We start from the raw sequence: 17631 nt of genomic DNA, 5'->3' as shown, positions 1-17631 counted from the left end.
ACTCGTCTCATACATAAATACTTTATGTCCCACTACTGCCATGCATTTTACATCACCTTGTAATTCTTTTCGTATCACTTCTAATTCTCCTCTGGTCCTTCCAGTTTTTTACATGAAATATTCTAATATTATTCTGCAGGTCATATGGGGCTGCCTGGTAGAAGACTCAGCCCTCTTCCTACGTCACGTCTTGGAGCGTTTGACCCGCGACCACCAGGACGAAATGTTCAAACTCCTACGTCATCTTATACGGTTCATACCGAGACTGCCGCAACAAGCGGCCTTTGCCTTGTATAACTACATCATTGGCTACGTAATGTTCTACGTCAGGTCTCCTCATGAAGATGGACAGAGGTTGATTGGAGCAGCATTATCGATCTTATGGATGGTAAATTAAGACTCATATGTACAGCAACATTTAAAAATATAGGAGGTTCTACAATATCTCCTTGTCACACAGTATCTGTAGCACAGACTTTCGTCTAATCTATTTAACTTTACATACTTCAAAATGTGTATTATTCTATACGAGTACGTTTGATTTTAGGTCGTCCACAGTGTACACGGAATCATGTTCAAAGATTTGAAGCAGATATTACGGAAAGAGCAATGTGATGCTTCAATATTGCTCACAGCGAATGTGCCTGCTGCTAAGAAAATCATCGTGCACGGTCCATGTAAGCATTTACTTACTTCTTCTTTGTCAATTGTCTTTTACAAGGGCATTATTTTAGGACAAAACTTGAGAAGACCCACGAGATTGCTCGTCTAAATTAATAAATATACTTTTCAGCTGATAACGAAGGCAGTATCCCTTCTCAATTCCCTGTACAAGAAGACACAGTGTTCTCACAAATCTTAAAAGAATCGCTTGATTTCTTTGGCATCCCTGAACATCTTCATCGTGAACATTTCTTGGTCGATTTCAAAACGCGTAAGTAGACACTATCCTCTTCTCAATTAGGTCGACATTTGTTTGGCAACTGATTTATCAAACTTCTTTTATTTTCCACAGGTCAAATACACAACCCGCAAAACTACGTTCGCGATCATTATTTCTTCAAGCGATCGCAATACCCTCAACTAGGGTTGGTTCACATGGAGCCTAACGAGGCTTTCCACAAATTGCAGCAACAAGAACTGTTGGCGAAGTTTGTTGAGATTGGGAAAGTGTTGCTTACTTGGGCCATCCTGAAGAATGTAGATATGGTAAGTGGGTAAAGGAGACAGTACGTTAATCTAACATTGTGGGTTCGTAGCAGGGATGTTATGGATATCCGTAACCGTAACGGAAACTTTCGGATATCCGAAATAAAAAAATATTCGTAACCGTAACTGTAACCGATTCAAAATTAAGCAGTTTAAATAGCTTTTTGTATAGCATAACAGCCTGATTTACCTTTATAATGCCATCTAGTATCAATTTTTATTTTTTTATTACTTTTTATTCCATAAAGTGGGCGGCCATGAATGAACCGTGTTGGACAACTAGGTATTGCAAATTGCATTCTAAAGCACAGATATCCGTAACCGAAACCGGTGTAATATTTTTCCTACATCCGTAACCGAAACTACATATCCATAACATCCCTAGTTCGTAGGTCCGTGCAATAGGTGCTGTCTTAGGGTTCGGACAAACTAACGCGATCACACCGCGATCAGCCGGCGTGCAGCGATGGCGACCAGACCTAAGGGTTCGGACAAACCAACGCGATCACAGCGCGATCAGCCGGCGTGCAGCGATGGCGACCAGACCTAAATGCATTGATCGCCATCGCTGCACGCCGGTTGATCGCGCTGTGATCGCGTTGGTTTGTCCGAACCTTAAATGCATTGATCGCCATCGCTGCACGCCGGTTGATCGCGTTGGTTTGGCCGAACCTTTACAACAAAACTGTATAGTCTGCTGTGCTTTCAACTGTACTTGTTTCCACGTATTTTCATATCTAATCATTACTTAATTGAATTTCAACAGGTCGTCCAACGAGTCGTATTCTTGCACGATGAACTAATGAAGCTACCGTCATTCCCGCGCAAAGCTCTGGAAGCTGATTTGACTTTATACAGCCATGGGCCATTAGGTTCTACTCTATTAGGACTAGATGTTCTACACAAGTTCATGTAAGATATTTAAATTTTTATAGCATTAAAAATTGCCATAATGAGGGCTCCCGTATTAGCGCTCACTAGGTGGCGTTACTGGTAGATGACAACACGTAAGGTGTTGTCATCTACCAGTAACGCCGACTGAGTTCTACAGTGTTGCCAACTAGTGAGCGCTATTATATTAGATTAGGTCTCATTCCAAAACCTAACTATCCCTCTACTTCCCAAGTAATATTAAAAGGGACGGTAATATATCTATCACTGTCAGCTCAAGTAAATTACATAATATACTACTTTTATGTTATTCTACGGATTTCATAGATCAATGTTTTCAGGTGGGTACGTTTGATAGCGCGTATGTTCGAAGCGATGGCGGGTAACTTCACATCTTCGAGGGACATTCATCTGTTCTTGAATGTCCTCAATGGCGCACTTATGTTGCACAGCGAAGACTCCTTGATACTAAGATACGTTATTGCTACTTATGTGAACGCTGCATTCAACTTTAAAAGCATTTTCTCTACTAACGGGTATGTATTCTTTGATAGTGTTAACGTCGATGAAGATGTTTAGCCAAGTATTTGATACCAGTAAGCCTAAGATGCGCGCCGTGATAACTTTTATCGACGTCAAATGTATGAGCAAAATCGATAAAACGGCGTGATAACCGCTTATCGCGGCGCGCATCTTAGGCCTACAGGCATGAGTTTCTTTATAAAGATACTAGAAATGCTATAAGATCCAATACCGCATGCGATTAGAAATAAAATAAAATATGTTATTGCAATTTCGACCTTTATTTAAGCAGTAATTGTTAATCTATTTTAATTTTAGATACCTCCTAATAATGCCAACTTTGCTGCAAATTTATTCGAACTTCCAAACGAATAAATTAGTGACTACTACAATCGAGTACGCCGTGAAACAGTTCTATCTTCTAAATAGGAAGCCATTCATACTGCAAATGTTTGGCTCCGTATCCGCCATCTTGGATACGGACGAAGAATCTACTTACGGTGATGCAAGCAAGGTAAGTTAAAATAATGTAGTCTTTAAGTATCACTTTACTTTGTGCAATTAAATAATTTATAACAGGACACCTTTTTTGCGTGTGAGTTTTCATCAAACGCGCTCACTAGTGAGCGCGTCAAAAAATGGCATTAAATGTATGACGTTTTGTACAGCGCCCCTAGCGGGAAACGTTCAAAAACTAAAATTTTCATACATTTTTTAAACGCGCTCACTAGTGAGCGCGTTTGATATAAACTTACACTCAGCCCACAGGACATCTGTCGCTTTTGAACAGGTCATAAAATACCTATTGCTATTTATATTTGTGGTTTTGACTTTCCAATTTACATCTTATTATCAAACAACAAAAAATATGAGTGAAATGAAAGTAAATAAAATTATTAATGACAAATATCTTTTAGGTCCAATCCAGCTGCCTCTTCAACCTGCTTCTAAGCTTAGAGACTCCTTCGCCTGATCCGTTACACATTGCCGAGCTGATCAAAGAAGAAAAACCTCTGAAACCCATCGACTTCTGTTACCGAGACGAAGAGGAAATGGTCAATGTACTGGACTGCATCAGCCTTTGTGTCATGGTTGTTTCGTATTCCGCTGAGAGTATGAGGGGATATCAGATGCTGGTAAGTCCTTACCCTGGTCTTTATTACCTGAAGAATAAGATTGACTTTTGTAGAAAACCTACCAGAGCTGTCAGGATAAAACAATTGCTACTAAAGATATCGCATTCGAATAGAATTTGAATTCACTATCTGATCTCGCCAACTTCCCTTTTCATCGTGCATACTTCTTTATTTCAGATAATATTAGAGGCGATTTTGCCGTGCTACGTGAAACAAATACAACTGCCGACATATAACAGGGAAGGGAAGACTGAAAAGGAGATCATACAGCAACTAGCCATTGCTATCAAAACTTTAGTCAATAACTGCGAAGGACTGTCTAAGTAAGCTTTTTTTTTAGTTTCAGAATGTTTTTGAACACTTTTTTTAACTGTTTGTATTAAACTGTTGCATATTTTAAACATAACGTATTTTTTTCTTCAGATCTTACAATGGTCCATACAGAACGTCACCAGAACACAAAGGTTCTTCCCAAAGAGCAGTACCTCGCTCTGCGGCGACTAATATCATATTTGACGAGTCACACTCCAAGTTCGATAACTCTAAAATAACTGTGCCTGAATTTACTGGCACTGAGGATTCCGAGGTACATTTTTTTAATAACTTAATCAACCTTTACTGTTTGAGAAACATCGGTCAAACTACACCATTGACTAGATTACCATTGTAGGTAGGTAAAGATGCTCTTAAATATCTGACGCCTAGAATTCATCTCGATTGGACCTTTAATGAACCCTAGTGTGAGAAAACACACTTATTAAAATTTTTAATTTACAGATTTTTTCTACCAATAACTGTAAAGTACATAATTAAATATTATTTATGTTGGCTGTATACTTTTGGACTCTCTCTATACTCGGCCAAAAACTCAAGGCAGACGGCGCAATAATAAGACAGCGCATATCACGTTTTCTCTCGCACTTACACTAGTTATGGGTGACGTCACACAGGTAGAGGAGATGAGCGTTGTTTGTAATAATAAATCAAAATTAAATATTTGCGCGTGGGCTGTTTTAAATTATGGCCCTGTCTGCAACGAGTCAGCGTCGAGTATTGCATTATCATTTCCAGCATATTTTAATAAGCTTCATTTCAGAACTTTTTTTTATCAGTTGGTGCGAGCCGAATACCGCCGTCCTCGTGACGTTCTTTTGTCTCTGGTCGGAGATTTTATTGGTCGAGCTACGACAAGGCTAATAGACCTCAACGGATCTAAAGGCAGTGGTGGCAGCGAAGGGAAACCGGTGGAACTGTTGGACTCCAAATCACATGCTGTAAGTGTCATATTAAAAATTGGTACATTGGCTACTTAAAAACTTTGTAGATTGCATGGTTCTATTGTTTTGTAAATAGGGTCTAATGACAGTTAAACTTTCCCCCGGGACAAGCTTGACCTTCGCTGGTTGGGTTTTTACTGACGGTCAAGCTGTAGATCCTGGTTACACAGGAGCAGCGATGGGAACAAGAGGTGGAAATGAGGCCATACTTGCTGACATATTGCTGACCATTTCACGCAAACTGCGGAGTTTCGAAAGAGCAACGAATTTGCAAAGTTACTGGCTTGATAAACTCACCTCTACAACTCTGTTACAACTCTCTTCGGTCTCCCCTAATGAACATAGCCATCTAAATGACAGGTCTTGTATTATTGACTGTGACTGAAAAACAAACGCCATCATTATCAAAAATCCCTTATTCGTAATTTTCTTTACAGCGTCTAGCAGAAATCGCCCACTCCCTGCTAAAGGTTTCCCCTTATGACCCCGAGTCTATGGGCTGCCGTGGACTAGAACGGTACATGAGCGAAGTCCTACCAGCTGCTGATTGGGCAGACGACGCCTTAAGACCGTCTCTGATCATGATCTTGAGACGGCTTGACAAAGTCTTCCTGAAGATCGCTAAGAAACCAGGCATTCGGGTAAGTTATAAGACAGTTATAAGCGGTTGATGCTAGAGATATATTAGTGCAATGAGATAGATGTTTTAGGCCCCATTCGAACAAACTTTTATCCGAGAATAACTCCTGGTAAAACTGGTACACTGACAGTTTCAGTAGGGGGAAATATGTCAAAATGACGAATAACTGATGATTTATTCTGAGATTAATATTTACTCTTATTTGGTCGAATTCACCCTTAGTATGCATATTAAAGGTTACGCAGCAAGAGATGAGGCGATCAACACAAGCAAAGATTTTTATCTATAATACGCTTGTAGCGTCTTGCGTATTCTGATTTGTGTTCTATATTCAAATAAAATATAACATCAATATGAGTAGGTGTTTGTCTCAACTTTCGTTGCGCGACCTATAATATGTTATAGCCTGACCAGGAACATAAAAACCCTCGCCATGTTGCGGAAAACTAATGGTACTAATTTCTTTTAATGGCAACAGTAACTGAAAACTTCATTGACATGTCACCTTGCATGTCAGTCTATTGCTGTCAAAGTGTAAACAAACTTTATTTTAAATGTGCGCAATTGGTTTTATGAATTAAATTGCTAAAATATTTTTATAGTCGTGAAAGAAAAGTGGTTCACAATGTGTTAAAGTATTTGTCGAAGAGAAATACTAAGGGTTCGGATAATATTTTCATTGAATAATGTTTCCGACAAAGGTTGTCAAATTGACTGACATATTTATCGTATAGTACAGTCCACTATGAAAATTAGCTGTGGTTTGTTTCAACTACCTATTTTAAAAAATTTTGTCACTTTCTAAGTGTTGAATTTTATGGGATTGGGAAAGAAGTACCGAGTTTGAAGCGTTCATGAGCAGACATTGCAGTTGAATATTCAAGTTCTGAATTTGATTATTGATGAATAATAAAATAAATTCTACTAGCTCGATTGATGGTTTCATTTAATTTATTTAAATCAGGTTACCTATAATAATATTTTTTCGTTAATTTATGAAAATATCAAATTAGCCCGCTATCCTGAATCCTGATACATAAAGTTAGCCTATTAATTTAACACAGGTACGACTGTACTCAGTGTTGCACTATCAAATGCAATTGACGCGCCTCTATGCCAGGGTTTTTATGTTCCTGGTCAGGCTATACCTTATTAAACAAGTATCAGTAAATATAAATTGACTGACTGAAATTGAGTGACTTTTGTATTCGTAAGCTCTTTAAAGCTTTTTTTAAAACCATATATTAATTAATTTATTGGCAATTCCAGCGGAACACAGACTGGGTCTCAGCGTCGAACTTACTGAAAGGGGTTTACGAAACTATGATACGATGTCCGTACATAATGCATTGGCAGCAAGTGAAGACACTCCTCAATACTATCCAGGTAATTTGACATACATATGAATTTAAACCTTACTCATATCCGTATTTGGACTAAATTAAATCGTTCTATTCCAGGCACTAATCGTATCAGATAGTAATAATACGGGGGAGAATTTGTCTTCAGCCTCAGCTGCGCTTATGTCTCAGCCACCACCGGCACACTTTTGTAGCACTGTCGTACGATTACTCGCTATACAAGTTGTTAACACAGGGGTATGTGATCCTATAGGTCCAGCGATTAACTCAGTGCCTGAGGTATTTGAGCGGCACGGGAGGGTCTTCTTGTAACGTCAAACGTCAGCGAGACTGCTGATCTCCTTCAAATTTATATGCTCTATCACGTCGTAATACCAGGCCTGTTCATCTCCGCGAGTTTACATCGAAAACAAAACACGCACGATGGCCCACCTACAGGATACTATTCGACAAGGCCTCACATACGAGCGAACATTGACTCACGCACGCGTATTCTTGTGTATGATGGAAGAAAATAAAGAAAATGGTGTACTAAATACTGTGCAGTATTTAACTGCCTAAATAATAATAAAAACACAGAATGTACTTTTTTTAAGTTGCCTCAAGACACTGAGAGGTAAATAAGTAGTTATTATTATTCATGATAATTCATGCTAAATCATGTATTTCCTCCGCCATTTTCCGCAGTTTGGCACCTCACGTCACATCATTTTACCGAAGTCAGCCCTATAGCTTCGGCGCAGTGCCGATCACTGACGTTTGTCAACAAAATGGTGCTTGACTCTAGAGACAGGCTAAATTACACCATATTGTTAATGACATTGAACATACATTTTTTTAAATACCTTCGCGAAGTAAAACTTCTGTACGTAGTACTTATTATTATTCTGTGGTAATACACTCAACATCAAATAAATCGCACCTTCCGCGAAGCGATCTTCAAAGATTTTCTTTTGACACAATTATGGTGTTATTTGAAAGCCCAATAAATAAACTTAAAGAAAAATACATTTAATTTTTTATAAACAACAGGTACCATAAATGTGACTTGAAAAAAGGCCTCACTTGGGGCTCACCTCTGGGACCAAGTAGACCAATTTTTGTGGTTTAAAACCAAATAATGATCTCACGTGTCCTCTTTAACAGATGGATAGCGATTAATCCCAATTTAACAGTTTTATAGCCATAAAAGTTGGCTAAGTACCTGTTCTTCTTTTCGTGTCGACAACAAACCTACACAGTGTCAGCCCAAAACTCCGCCACAAGAGTGGCGTTGTCAGTAGCACTCATCAAATCCTCCTGAGTGACGACTACCTGTTTCTTTAAGAATATTTGGGGTAAAAACTTTCCATTAATGAAATGAAGTTTAGAACTAGGCTACCAAACCTAAATGATACCAATGTTGGTGGGAACTGGGGATGCATACGTTTGAAAAGTGCTTGTTGCGTGAGGTGCGATTTATTTGATGCCGAGTGTATGCTGTGTATGACACCCCTCCCTTGCCGATTCTATACCTCAGGCACTGACTGAGTAAAGAGCTAGACCTATAAATATCGTATATATGGTATTATACATAAAAAAATGGTTATAAACGTTGATCTGCCTTCTCAGGACAGTTACAGCATAGAACAAATGTGTGGCGGCACTGCAATATTCCCATCAGCAGAAAAAACTGAGAATATGTTGATGAACTTACTCATGCCCCTGTGCTTGCGAATTGGCAGCGGTAGAAAAGGTATGTATTTGGTAACCCATTTAGAAATAATACTACTATCGCAAAATTAATAGAGGCATGGATAAGAAGAGGTTCTGCCTACTTAATCATTGCAGCTAATTGCAGTCCACTATAAGATTAATACCCATTTTCACCATCAATCACAATTTTTTAAGTGACCCCTGTGGTAACACAACAGGAATTTTGTTTTCATAGGGGTCACTTAAAAAATTAAACATTCCCAAATGGCAAAATGTCGATATTCTGCATTTTTACACAGCCAATGACTGTGTCACCTTCTTGATGTTATCAGTTATCAATAACCATGCAATATCAACCTATGAAGTGGTCTTTTCTTTTTTATTTTAATGGAAAGGTTGTTAATTTTCATTTTGTGCTTTCGATGGTAAGTTATATGTATATCATACTTTTTTTTTATTTGAGCTCCAGACGATCCTTTCTGGTCTATGATAAAGACCTTTAAAACTGTGGATTTTTAATGAACATTCCTAAAGTAATGTGAATGTTTGTATAAACAAATGCAATAGGCTAGATGACAAAATTTCAATTATTTGTCCGTCAGACAGATAATGGCGCGTTACGACACGCTTGAGTAGAATTGTTACTCAAAAGTGACGTCACGCGAAATTTCAATTCAATTAATACTGTAATTATTCGATTATGAAAAAAATATGTGTCTAAAATTTTTTTATTATCTGTCTGACGGACTAAATATAATTTCGATTTTATTACCCAGTCATCATCCCTATTATTCCTAATTTCAGACACGCCTCCCCTCCGTCAATCGGACGTCAACCATCTAATATCGGTGATCCTGAACGCGCTATGCCCGCCGGCGCCGCCCGGCCAGTTGGCGGCCGTCAATGCGAAACTGAACGCGGCCGATGCGAGGGCCAACTCGCTAACGTTCACTGGGAGTAGGGACACGAGGAATACTACTAGGCTGTCCAACCAGCTGTATAGGATTGCGTTTTTGTGTAAGTATTTTTTTTTTTTTGTGCATTTATGAAACAACCAACATTTCCAAGTCAAAATTCATGGACATGGACAAACTCAATGATCTTATTCCTTTGGGTTTCGCCAACCTTGCCGAATACTGATTCATGAATCCTACAAACTGTAAGGTAGGTAGTTAGATTTTCAGACAAATATAAATTGGTTCCCAAATTCGTCTATTAATTGAGAAGATAGATCTTTTAACGACGCTGAAAGAGCTGCAGAATGTTTATATAGTTTGTAATGATTTTATTCTAGTAAAAAAATGGTTAGTCAATACCTGTGTGAGTTGACTATTTTATACAAATTGTAGCGTACCTTATTTAAACGCCACACCCTGTATATCTAGATTGTGTTAGTTCAATCTCCTTTGTTTCCCTTCTCACTATCGTAAAATGACAATATCTCAAATCACTACACATTAAAGTCATGAAAACTAATAAATTCCTTCTCCACAGCACTCAAAGTAATGTGTTCGTGCTTCACAAGCGAGTTATGTTCCGAGTGGGGCCGTATAGCGCGAGCGATGCGCGACTTAGGCCGGCGGAATGAGGCGGCACACCATTTATGGGACTTTTTGGAACACGTCGTCACTTATAGGACACCGCTGTATATTTTGCTGCAGCCTTTCATAGTGCACAAGGTTGGTAATCAATCAATTATTTTATCCAGCATTTTATTTGGGAAACTTTTGAAAAACATTACAAGAAGCATTGTTGCAAACGTTATTACACAGTAGCAAATGATATCAGAGTCAAAACTACTTGAATTAGAGAGGCAGAGCTTCACAGTCTTTTATAGAGGTAGAGCTCTACAGTAGATTTAGGAAAGTGTATAGAAAACATTGTCTTTGGCCAAATTCAAGTCTGCAAGAAATAGACATGTTGACACCACCAATCAATTGACGTACTTTTTAAAACTGTCAAAACGAAACTCTCCCATAGACTTTGTATGGCATTACAAGCAAGTGACGTCACTATTTTGTCAACTCAATTAAACTACTTCTTTCAATTACAATGGGACCAAAAATCGTAATTTACAGGCAATTTAAAATTAATTATGTTTTAAGGACCAGATTGAAGTGTCTTTTTAGAAAAGTTGTGATTTCGAATTATTGGGGAATGGTGTCAAATTGTCTATTGCTGAAATCTTACGAGTTGCGCCGGACAATCTAGTTGTTCATAAAGTTAATTAAAGTTCACAAATGTAACACATCATTTTATCGAACAGCTATCCCAGCCGCCGATAGGCGACAACGAGCGCCACATGCAGTTCGTAGTTCGCGAGCGTGTTCGCGGCCTCAAGCTGCCGGCGGCGCGCGCTCGCGGCACGCTCTTGGCCGATCTAGCTCGCGAGCTGAAACTTATGCGCGAATCTTACGACCAGTTCAAGTACGGTAAGTATTTTACTTTACTCGGATAATTTGCATCAATATTATAATAAGTCACGGGCCAGAATCACCATTTGCTTACCTAGAGTCCTAGACTAATAAGATTTATATGTATGATAATGTATTTTGTATTATATTGTTTATTTTATCTAATCGTTGTATTTATTTTCTTTGCTTGACCTATGCTTATCTGATTGAGAATGCCACGCGGCAGTAAATCCGCCAATGTACATCACTTTTATGTGCAAAAGCTAAATTCTCTACAAATACCTAAATAGAATAGATTGAAAATTTGAAAGATTCTGTACAAAAAATATTTCATTAACATTCATGAAAGTTTGTGCCAAAAAGACCCACCGTAAAGTGAACAAAAAATTCAATCGAATTTTTCAGATCTATTTCCCGACCAAATAGCCGAAAACCTAGGTCAGGGTGCAGGGAAGAGGGCTTCAGAGGTGTTCCCTCGCACGAATGCACAGGAGAAGCATCAACAGCACCGGCCCTCGCTTATATCTATGCTGGTGGGCCGCGGCAGTGCTATGCCAAGGACGCCTGATCATCCTTCGGCGCCACTGTCTGCACAGAGAGGTAAGAATTGGAAAACTAATTATAGCTTCTCAAACTGTGCCTGGACCTTATAGCCGGCGCATACGTCGATGGTGTGTGAGACAATGAAATAAGTAGCACAACAGCACCGGCCCTCGCTTATATCTATGCTGGTGGAACGTGGAAGTGATATGCCAAGGGCGCCATTGTCTGCACAGAGAGGTAAGAAAAGCTTGGAAAATATCACCATCAGGTTATTTAGTCTTGAAGGCAAGAACAACCCTCTAAACCAGAGGCAAAAGGGAGGTTTGGCCTACTCTTTACGCTGATCAGTCTTTGTCGATGAGGTTGAGGAGGGTTCGCATATTTTTCCATTGAACATCTCTTATTACATACATACGAAGAGAGAGAGAAGTATTATTCTACTCTGATATGGTTACTCAACTCTACTCTCAAACTGTGCCCGTAGCTAATAACCGGCGCACTCGTTCATAATGTGCGACACGATAAAATAAGCGACGAAGAAGCACATCCGTTCTGGTCCGGTCCTGGTCTGGCAAGCAGTTTACTTACAGTTACTTAATAACCTTTTCTTCAATGGGACAAGTGTCTAAATCAAAATCACTTCTCAAACTGCACCTAATTTACCCCCTCTCTCATCCTCTTGTACACCGCGATCAGAAACCCTATCTCCATAGCAATAAAGCTCAAATTGCTCCAGAGTCCGTATCGAGCGGTTCCACAACCAGCCAGCACATGCAACTGTTTGAAGCGATGACCAGTAGCGGCCGTGCCAGCGACATCAGCAACAACCATGGCAGCAGCAACAACTCGCACATGGGTAAGCTAAACGAAATAATATAGGTACATACAGGGTGTAATTTTTACACTAGATCAAACAAAAGGGGTTTATGCTACTACTCAAATACAACTACTTTTTCTAAAGGACCAATATCAAATTCTAAAATAATTGTGGTGCGGCACAAAAGTACATATACAGTACATAATTCTAGAATTGGAATGCGCTAGCCGCTATCAAGTGGTGCCGATTCGATATCAAATGCTAGGTTTTTTTCATGCGTGTGCTCCCCTGCTTAACATGCGTTATTTGCATCGGGGATTAAATTCCTTTTGGCTTATTTACAGGATCTACAGTCTTTGGAAGCGACACCAAACCTGCCGCCAGCACTCCGTCCTTTGGTAGTACGCAGACCAAACTGAGATTTGTACCTTCAGTAGAATTCAAGCTTAATTCAGGTAAGTGCTAAGTTACTCAGACGCTCCTAAGATTATCGTGTCCACAGCGCAATCTATATCAGATATTTTCTGAAAATCCTTCAGATTTTTAATTGCCGTAACATAATTTGTACGCTATTCCACATTTTAATCCTATTTCTTTGTTTTAATAAGGTCTAACTATTGCTATGGTGCTAACGTACAAAATGCAATCATTCTAACTCTACAGGCGAGAACTCAATGTCGCCCCTATCGCCTCTCTCACCCCGCGACCCGCGAGAGAGCGAGAGCGACGCCGGCAACCTCGCCGTCCGAAGTGAACCCGACCACGACAGCGAGCCGGGAGACCGCCCGCGGTTACAACGCGCTCATGGTCCTTCGAAGAAGACCTTTAAGTTTAGACGCAGCCGGAATACTAAGCCCGACGTATGTATACCGACCACCACTCGTAACCACAGCGAGGTAGTCCGTAGCGAGACCACGAAAGCGAGCCTGGAGACCGCCCGCGGTTACAACGCGCTCATGGCCCTTCGAAGAAGACCTTTAAGTTCAGGCGCAGCCGGAACACTAAGCCTGACGTATGTATATCGACCTCCACTCGTAACCACAGCAAGGTAGTCCGTAGCGAGAACACGATAGCGAGCCGGGAGACCGCCCGCGGTTACAACGCGCTCATGGTCCTTCGAAGAAGACCTTCAAGTTTAGACGCAGCCGGAACACTAAACCAGACGTATGTATACCGACCACCACTCGTAACCACAGCGAGGTCGGCCGTAGCGAGACCACGACAGGGAGCCGGGAGACTATCGTATTTGCGCTTACTATACAGGATGGAAACGATAAGTGATCTCACTCGATTATTTCTAAACTATACAAGATATCCAAAAACTGGTTACTGATCCTGAAAGTCCTTCACGAGCTCTATCCAACGGTACCAATAATAGGTTACAAAATAAACGGGATCTATCCGAAAATTCAAAGTTTCCAGCTTCCATACATTTAGTACTGCCACAGTCATGGCACTCATGTCTTGATAATATTATAGCAAGTAAAGCCTAAAACCAATGCTTTCCATGAATAATTTTAAATAAGAATGCAATTTACGAGTTAATTTTAAGTGTTTATTTTTTTTTTTTTAAAACTAACACTTCTAATATTGTGTGGCTGGCATACATTTAGTATGGAGGCTGAAAACATTGAATTTTCGGATAGTTCCAGATGATTCTGTTACCTATTACTGATACCGTTTGATAGAGCTAGTGAAGCACTTTTAGGATCAGTAACCAGTTTTTCGATATCTTGTATAGTTTAGAAATAATCGAGTGAGATCACTTATCGTTTCCACCCTGTATAGTGGGCGCCACTGGCGAATAAGATGCTATCGTTTGCTAGTGACTAAGACAGTGGCGCTAGATCCTGCAGTTGGCTAGTGGCTATGACAGGGGTACCAACTGTCAAACATTAAAGCAGCAGGAGGACAACCGTGTTTGCACTCAACATGTTAAGCTGTCGAGTAAGGTCCTGCCCTGCACTCCAATGGCGCCATCTAGTGAACGCAAATTCAGGAAAAAGCCATTCCAACAACCTAAAAAATCGAGCTTCCCCTGCACGACAAATAAGGAACTGAGGGCCAAATCCGAGACGCAAGTTATTATTATAATATCTTTTCTTTTTCTGCATTACATTCTTCTTGACAAAGACAATGAACTTCATCACTTACCATCAGGTGAGATACAGGCCAAGTTCCTCGTTGTGGATAAAAAAAGTGATAATATAAAATTAACACAACACTTCCACCGCCAGATGTCACACGCGCGAATGGAATCCGACGAGTGCTCATCACCCGGTCCTGACACCACGCCGCTCCGCCGAGTATGGTCGCAGCCGCCTCTGCTAGCACCAGCCGCCGCCAACACCGACACCTCGTATGACAGCGAGATATCGCAGACCTCCTCGACTTCCGGATACAGGCTAGCTAACACCTATCAGTAATTAGGCATAATGAGATAATGTCGTGCACGCATGATCCGTTTGGTGTTCAACTGCTGAAGTGATTGCGTTGTGTATTTGCAGAATGGAGTACAGTCAATATGGGTAACATTGGCCATCAGTATAACATTGGCTCTTGGCTGTAATTGCGAATTCAGTACTTTTTCGCGTTGATTTTTCATATTTCAAACAAGCTTTGCGAACATCGAGTCAAAGATACAAAGCTTATTTGAAAGAAATAAAATCGAAGTAAAAAAAATACCTAAATTCGCAATTCAATTTTGAGTGAATGTTATATTCACTATAAGTTACCCCGATTGACTAGGGCATTGCAGGTTTGAAACAAACTGATCCATCGAAAAATAAATATTGTGTGCTTCAGAATATCGACTCAATTTTTGGGATATTGTTAGGAAGTTTAAATTTCGCTATAATGATAACACTTCCTAACACCTGAACGACGAATAAGTTAACTGGGTGAAAGCGGTAACATTCTGCAACTATGACGGCAGCTCTGCGCCGATAAGACAGTCTGGCCTGCTGGCTGTTATTTCGTTGTGTATGTGTTAAATTGTTTAGCTTTATGTTATCTATCAATATCACTACTACTTACTACTGTTTCGGCAGTTCATTTCATGTTAACTTTAACTTCATCACACCTTCAAGCTAAAAAAAGGTCTATAAGCAGACAGTTAATTTGTACGCAACCCTAAAAATTACATTTCGACGATATCTCTCCCCATTTCAAAATGTATTCATGGATTTTTGCAGTAGTTGTAACAATATCCAACAAATTTCCCCAGAGAGAGCTACAGCCTCCAAGCGTCAATGACGGAGTCCCCGGGCGGGTCGTTGCGGGCCGCGCTCGCGTCCCCGGACGGGGTCCACAGCGCGACGCCCCGCGCAAGCCCCGACGGTAATCCCGCCTTCGTATGTACCGCACGCTTATACGCATGTATGCTCCGCTTGCGCTCTTACTATCGCGATGGGGGACAGTAAAAGTTTGGCAATTTTTGATTGTGTATTTTGGATAAGGAACAATCCCTGGCCGAAAATATAATTTTAGTGTTGGCGGAAAACAAGGTTATTTTGCTTGCGCCTAAAATACGATTTGACAGCCCTATTGGAACTATACGCAAGGGTTGTCAGAAACCACACACATAAAAAAATACATTGGTCTACTCAACTCAAGGTCTACTCCTTATCAGTTTCGTGAAACAAAAGTTTATTCATGTGATTCACGTGGGTGAATCCACGATTTGTGTATCGTAAACCTACATAAAGTACATAAATTACAATGTTGCTTTTACTGTTGCCTGAAACCAAACCCTATGTAGAATAACAATAAGAGGTATCAAAACTTACATAATTTATTTACTACGAGCTAACTTTATTTAATTGATATGATAAGTTTTTAAAAAGTACTTCTAAATAAAAACTACCTTATCATAATATATCTGATCTATTTCTCATTTTTCATAACAAATTACCACTTCATGAATACCTATTCATAAGTTAATATCATTTTTATTTATAGCTTCTCTAAGTTACGAATCGGGAACATCATCGGCCGAACGCACAGCGCTACTCGGCGCAGCCAGCCAAAGGTCTCTTCTGCTGAGCAGCGATCTACGCGACGAAGACACATTACTTTAAAATCTCACTTATATTGAGTCCTATTCTAACATCACTAGGGACATCTCAGCTTGACTGATGCCCGTTTTCACCATCAATACCTAATTTTTAAGTGACCCCTATGGTAACAATTAACAGGAATTTTGTGGTCATAGGGGTAACTTAAAAATTAGGGATTGATGGTGAAAACGGGCATGAGACTAGCTACGTAATCTAGAAAAGTTTACTCATGATAACCTCTCGGAAAAGCGATCGATTAATCCATACGTAGATTTTACCTACTACTTACATAAGCAAAGATTACGCGCCAAGAGTTAAATGCAATCACGGCGATACACCTACAGGAGTAAAAATGATGAATTTTGCATAGTTTATAATTAAACCTAGCATTTCAAATGCATTTAACTCATGAAAGTGGATACTACTAAACTCTGATTTTTAATTCGACGGAATTTTGACATTTCAGAAGTGTTGTCAACATTGAAACATTCCCACTAAGAATGGAGAGCATTTTCACAAATTAAAAAATAATCCTTTCTTGAATTTAAGGTTTCACTTGAAAAACTAAGGCTTAAAAATGTACTGATCATTTCAAAATGGTTATTTGAATTTTTATTATCATATTATGGAAGTTACAAAAAAAATTGGGAAATTATTTTTCTATTACTGGAATCCCTGCCCAATAATCCATGGGTTACAAACCTTTTTTATGAAAATCCTTTTGTTAATAAAATCTTAGCTTCATAAAATAATCAATTTAACAAGATGCCAATTTTATAATCCAAGTTGATTATGATGACGACAATGATGATTGATGATCAATACATATTTTCGTTTATGTTAATATGTTGTTTTACTGTGTTAAAAACACGTTTTTTTCTATTTAATCTCTAAAATGTACATAATAATTAGTGTACATTGAATTCACAATACAAACAATAGTTCATTCTTGTAAGTTGTACTTGATGAAATTTAATTTAATATTATTTATTGTTAATTCTAAGCAAAAAAGGCTTATTACATCTGAATTGTCAAAAAATGACAGCTGTCAGAATTCCGTCGAATTAA

The 17631-nt window shown here is 39.3% G+C and overlaps 1 protein-coding gene across 1 annotated transcript in view; it reads left to right on the top strand.

Annotated features, from left to right (window-relative positions):
• The window catches only part of LOC135076676 (protein unc-80 homolog), a 38561-nt gene extending 21576 nt beyond the window's left edge, over positions 1–16985 (top strand). The window contains 25 exon segments of the mRNA XM_063971096.1: positions 140–388; positions 548–677; positions 794–934; positions 1016–1209; positions 1976–2121; positions 2442–2636; positions 2941–3136; positions 3540–3758; positions 3936–4081; positions 4182–4344; positions 4871–5032; positions 5473–5676; positions 6945–7061; positions 7136–7273; positions 8648–8771; positions 9536–9748; positions 10226–10410; positions 10998–11163; positions 11551–11745; positions 12425–12544; positions 12850–12960; positions 13169–13365; positions 14743–14909; positions 15732–15844; positions 16466–16985. Coding sequence (XP_063827166.1) covers positions 140–388; positions 548–677; positions 794–934; positions 1016–1209; positions 1976–2121; positions 2442–2636; positions 2941–3136; positions 3540–3758; positions 3936–4081; positions 4182–4344; positions 4871–5032; positions 5473–5676; positions 6945–7061; positions 7136–7273; positions 8648–8771; positions 9536–9748; positions 10226–10410; positions 10998–11163; positions 11551–11745; positions 12425–12544; positions 12850–12960; positions 13169–13365; positions 14743–14909; positions 15732–15844; positions 16466–16584 — 4110 coding nt within the window. The 3' untranslated portion in view covers positions 16585–16985.
• The last annotated feature ends 646 nt before the right edge of the window (positions 16986–17631 follow it).

The sequence above is a fragment of the Ostrinia nubilalis genome, chromosome 12, assembly GCF_963855985.1.
Source record: "Ostrinia nubilalis chromosome 12, ilOstNubi1.1, whole genome shotgun sequence".
Lineage (NCBI taxonomy): Eukaryota > Metazoa > Arthropoda > Insecta > Lepidoptera > Crambidae > Ostrinia > Ostrinia nubilalis.
Note: the sequence above shows the minus strand (reverse complement) of the source record. Positions and strands in the feature narration are given on the sequence as shown.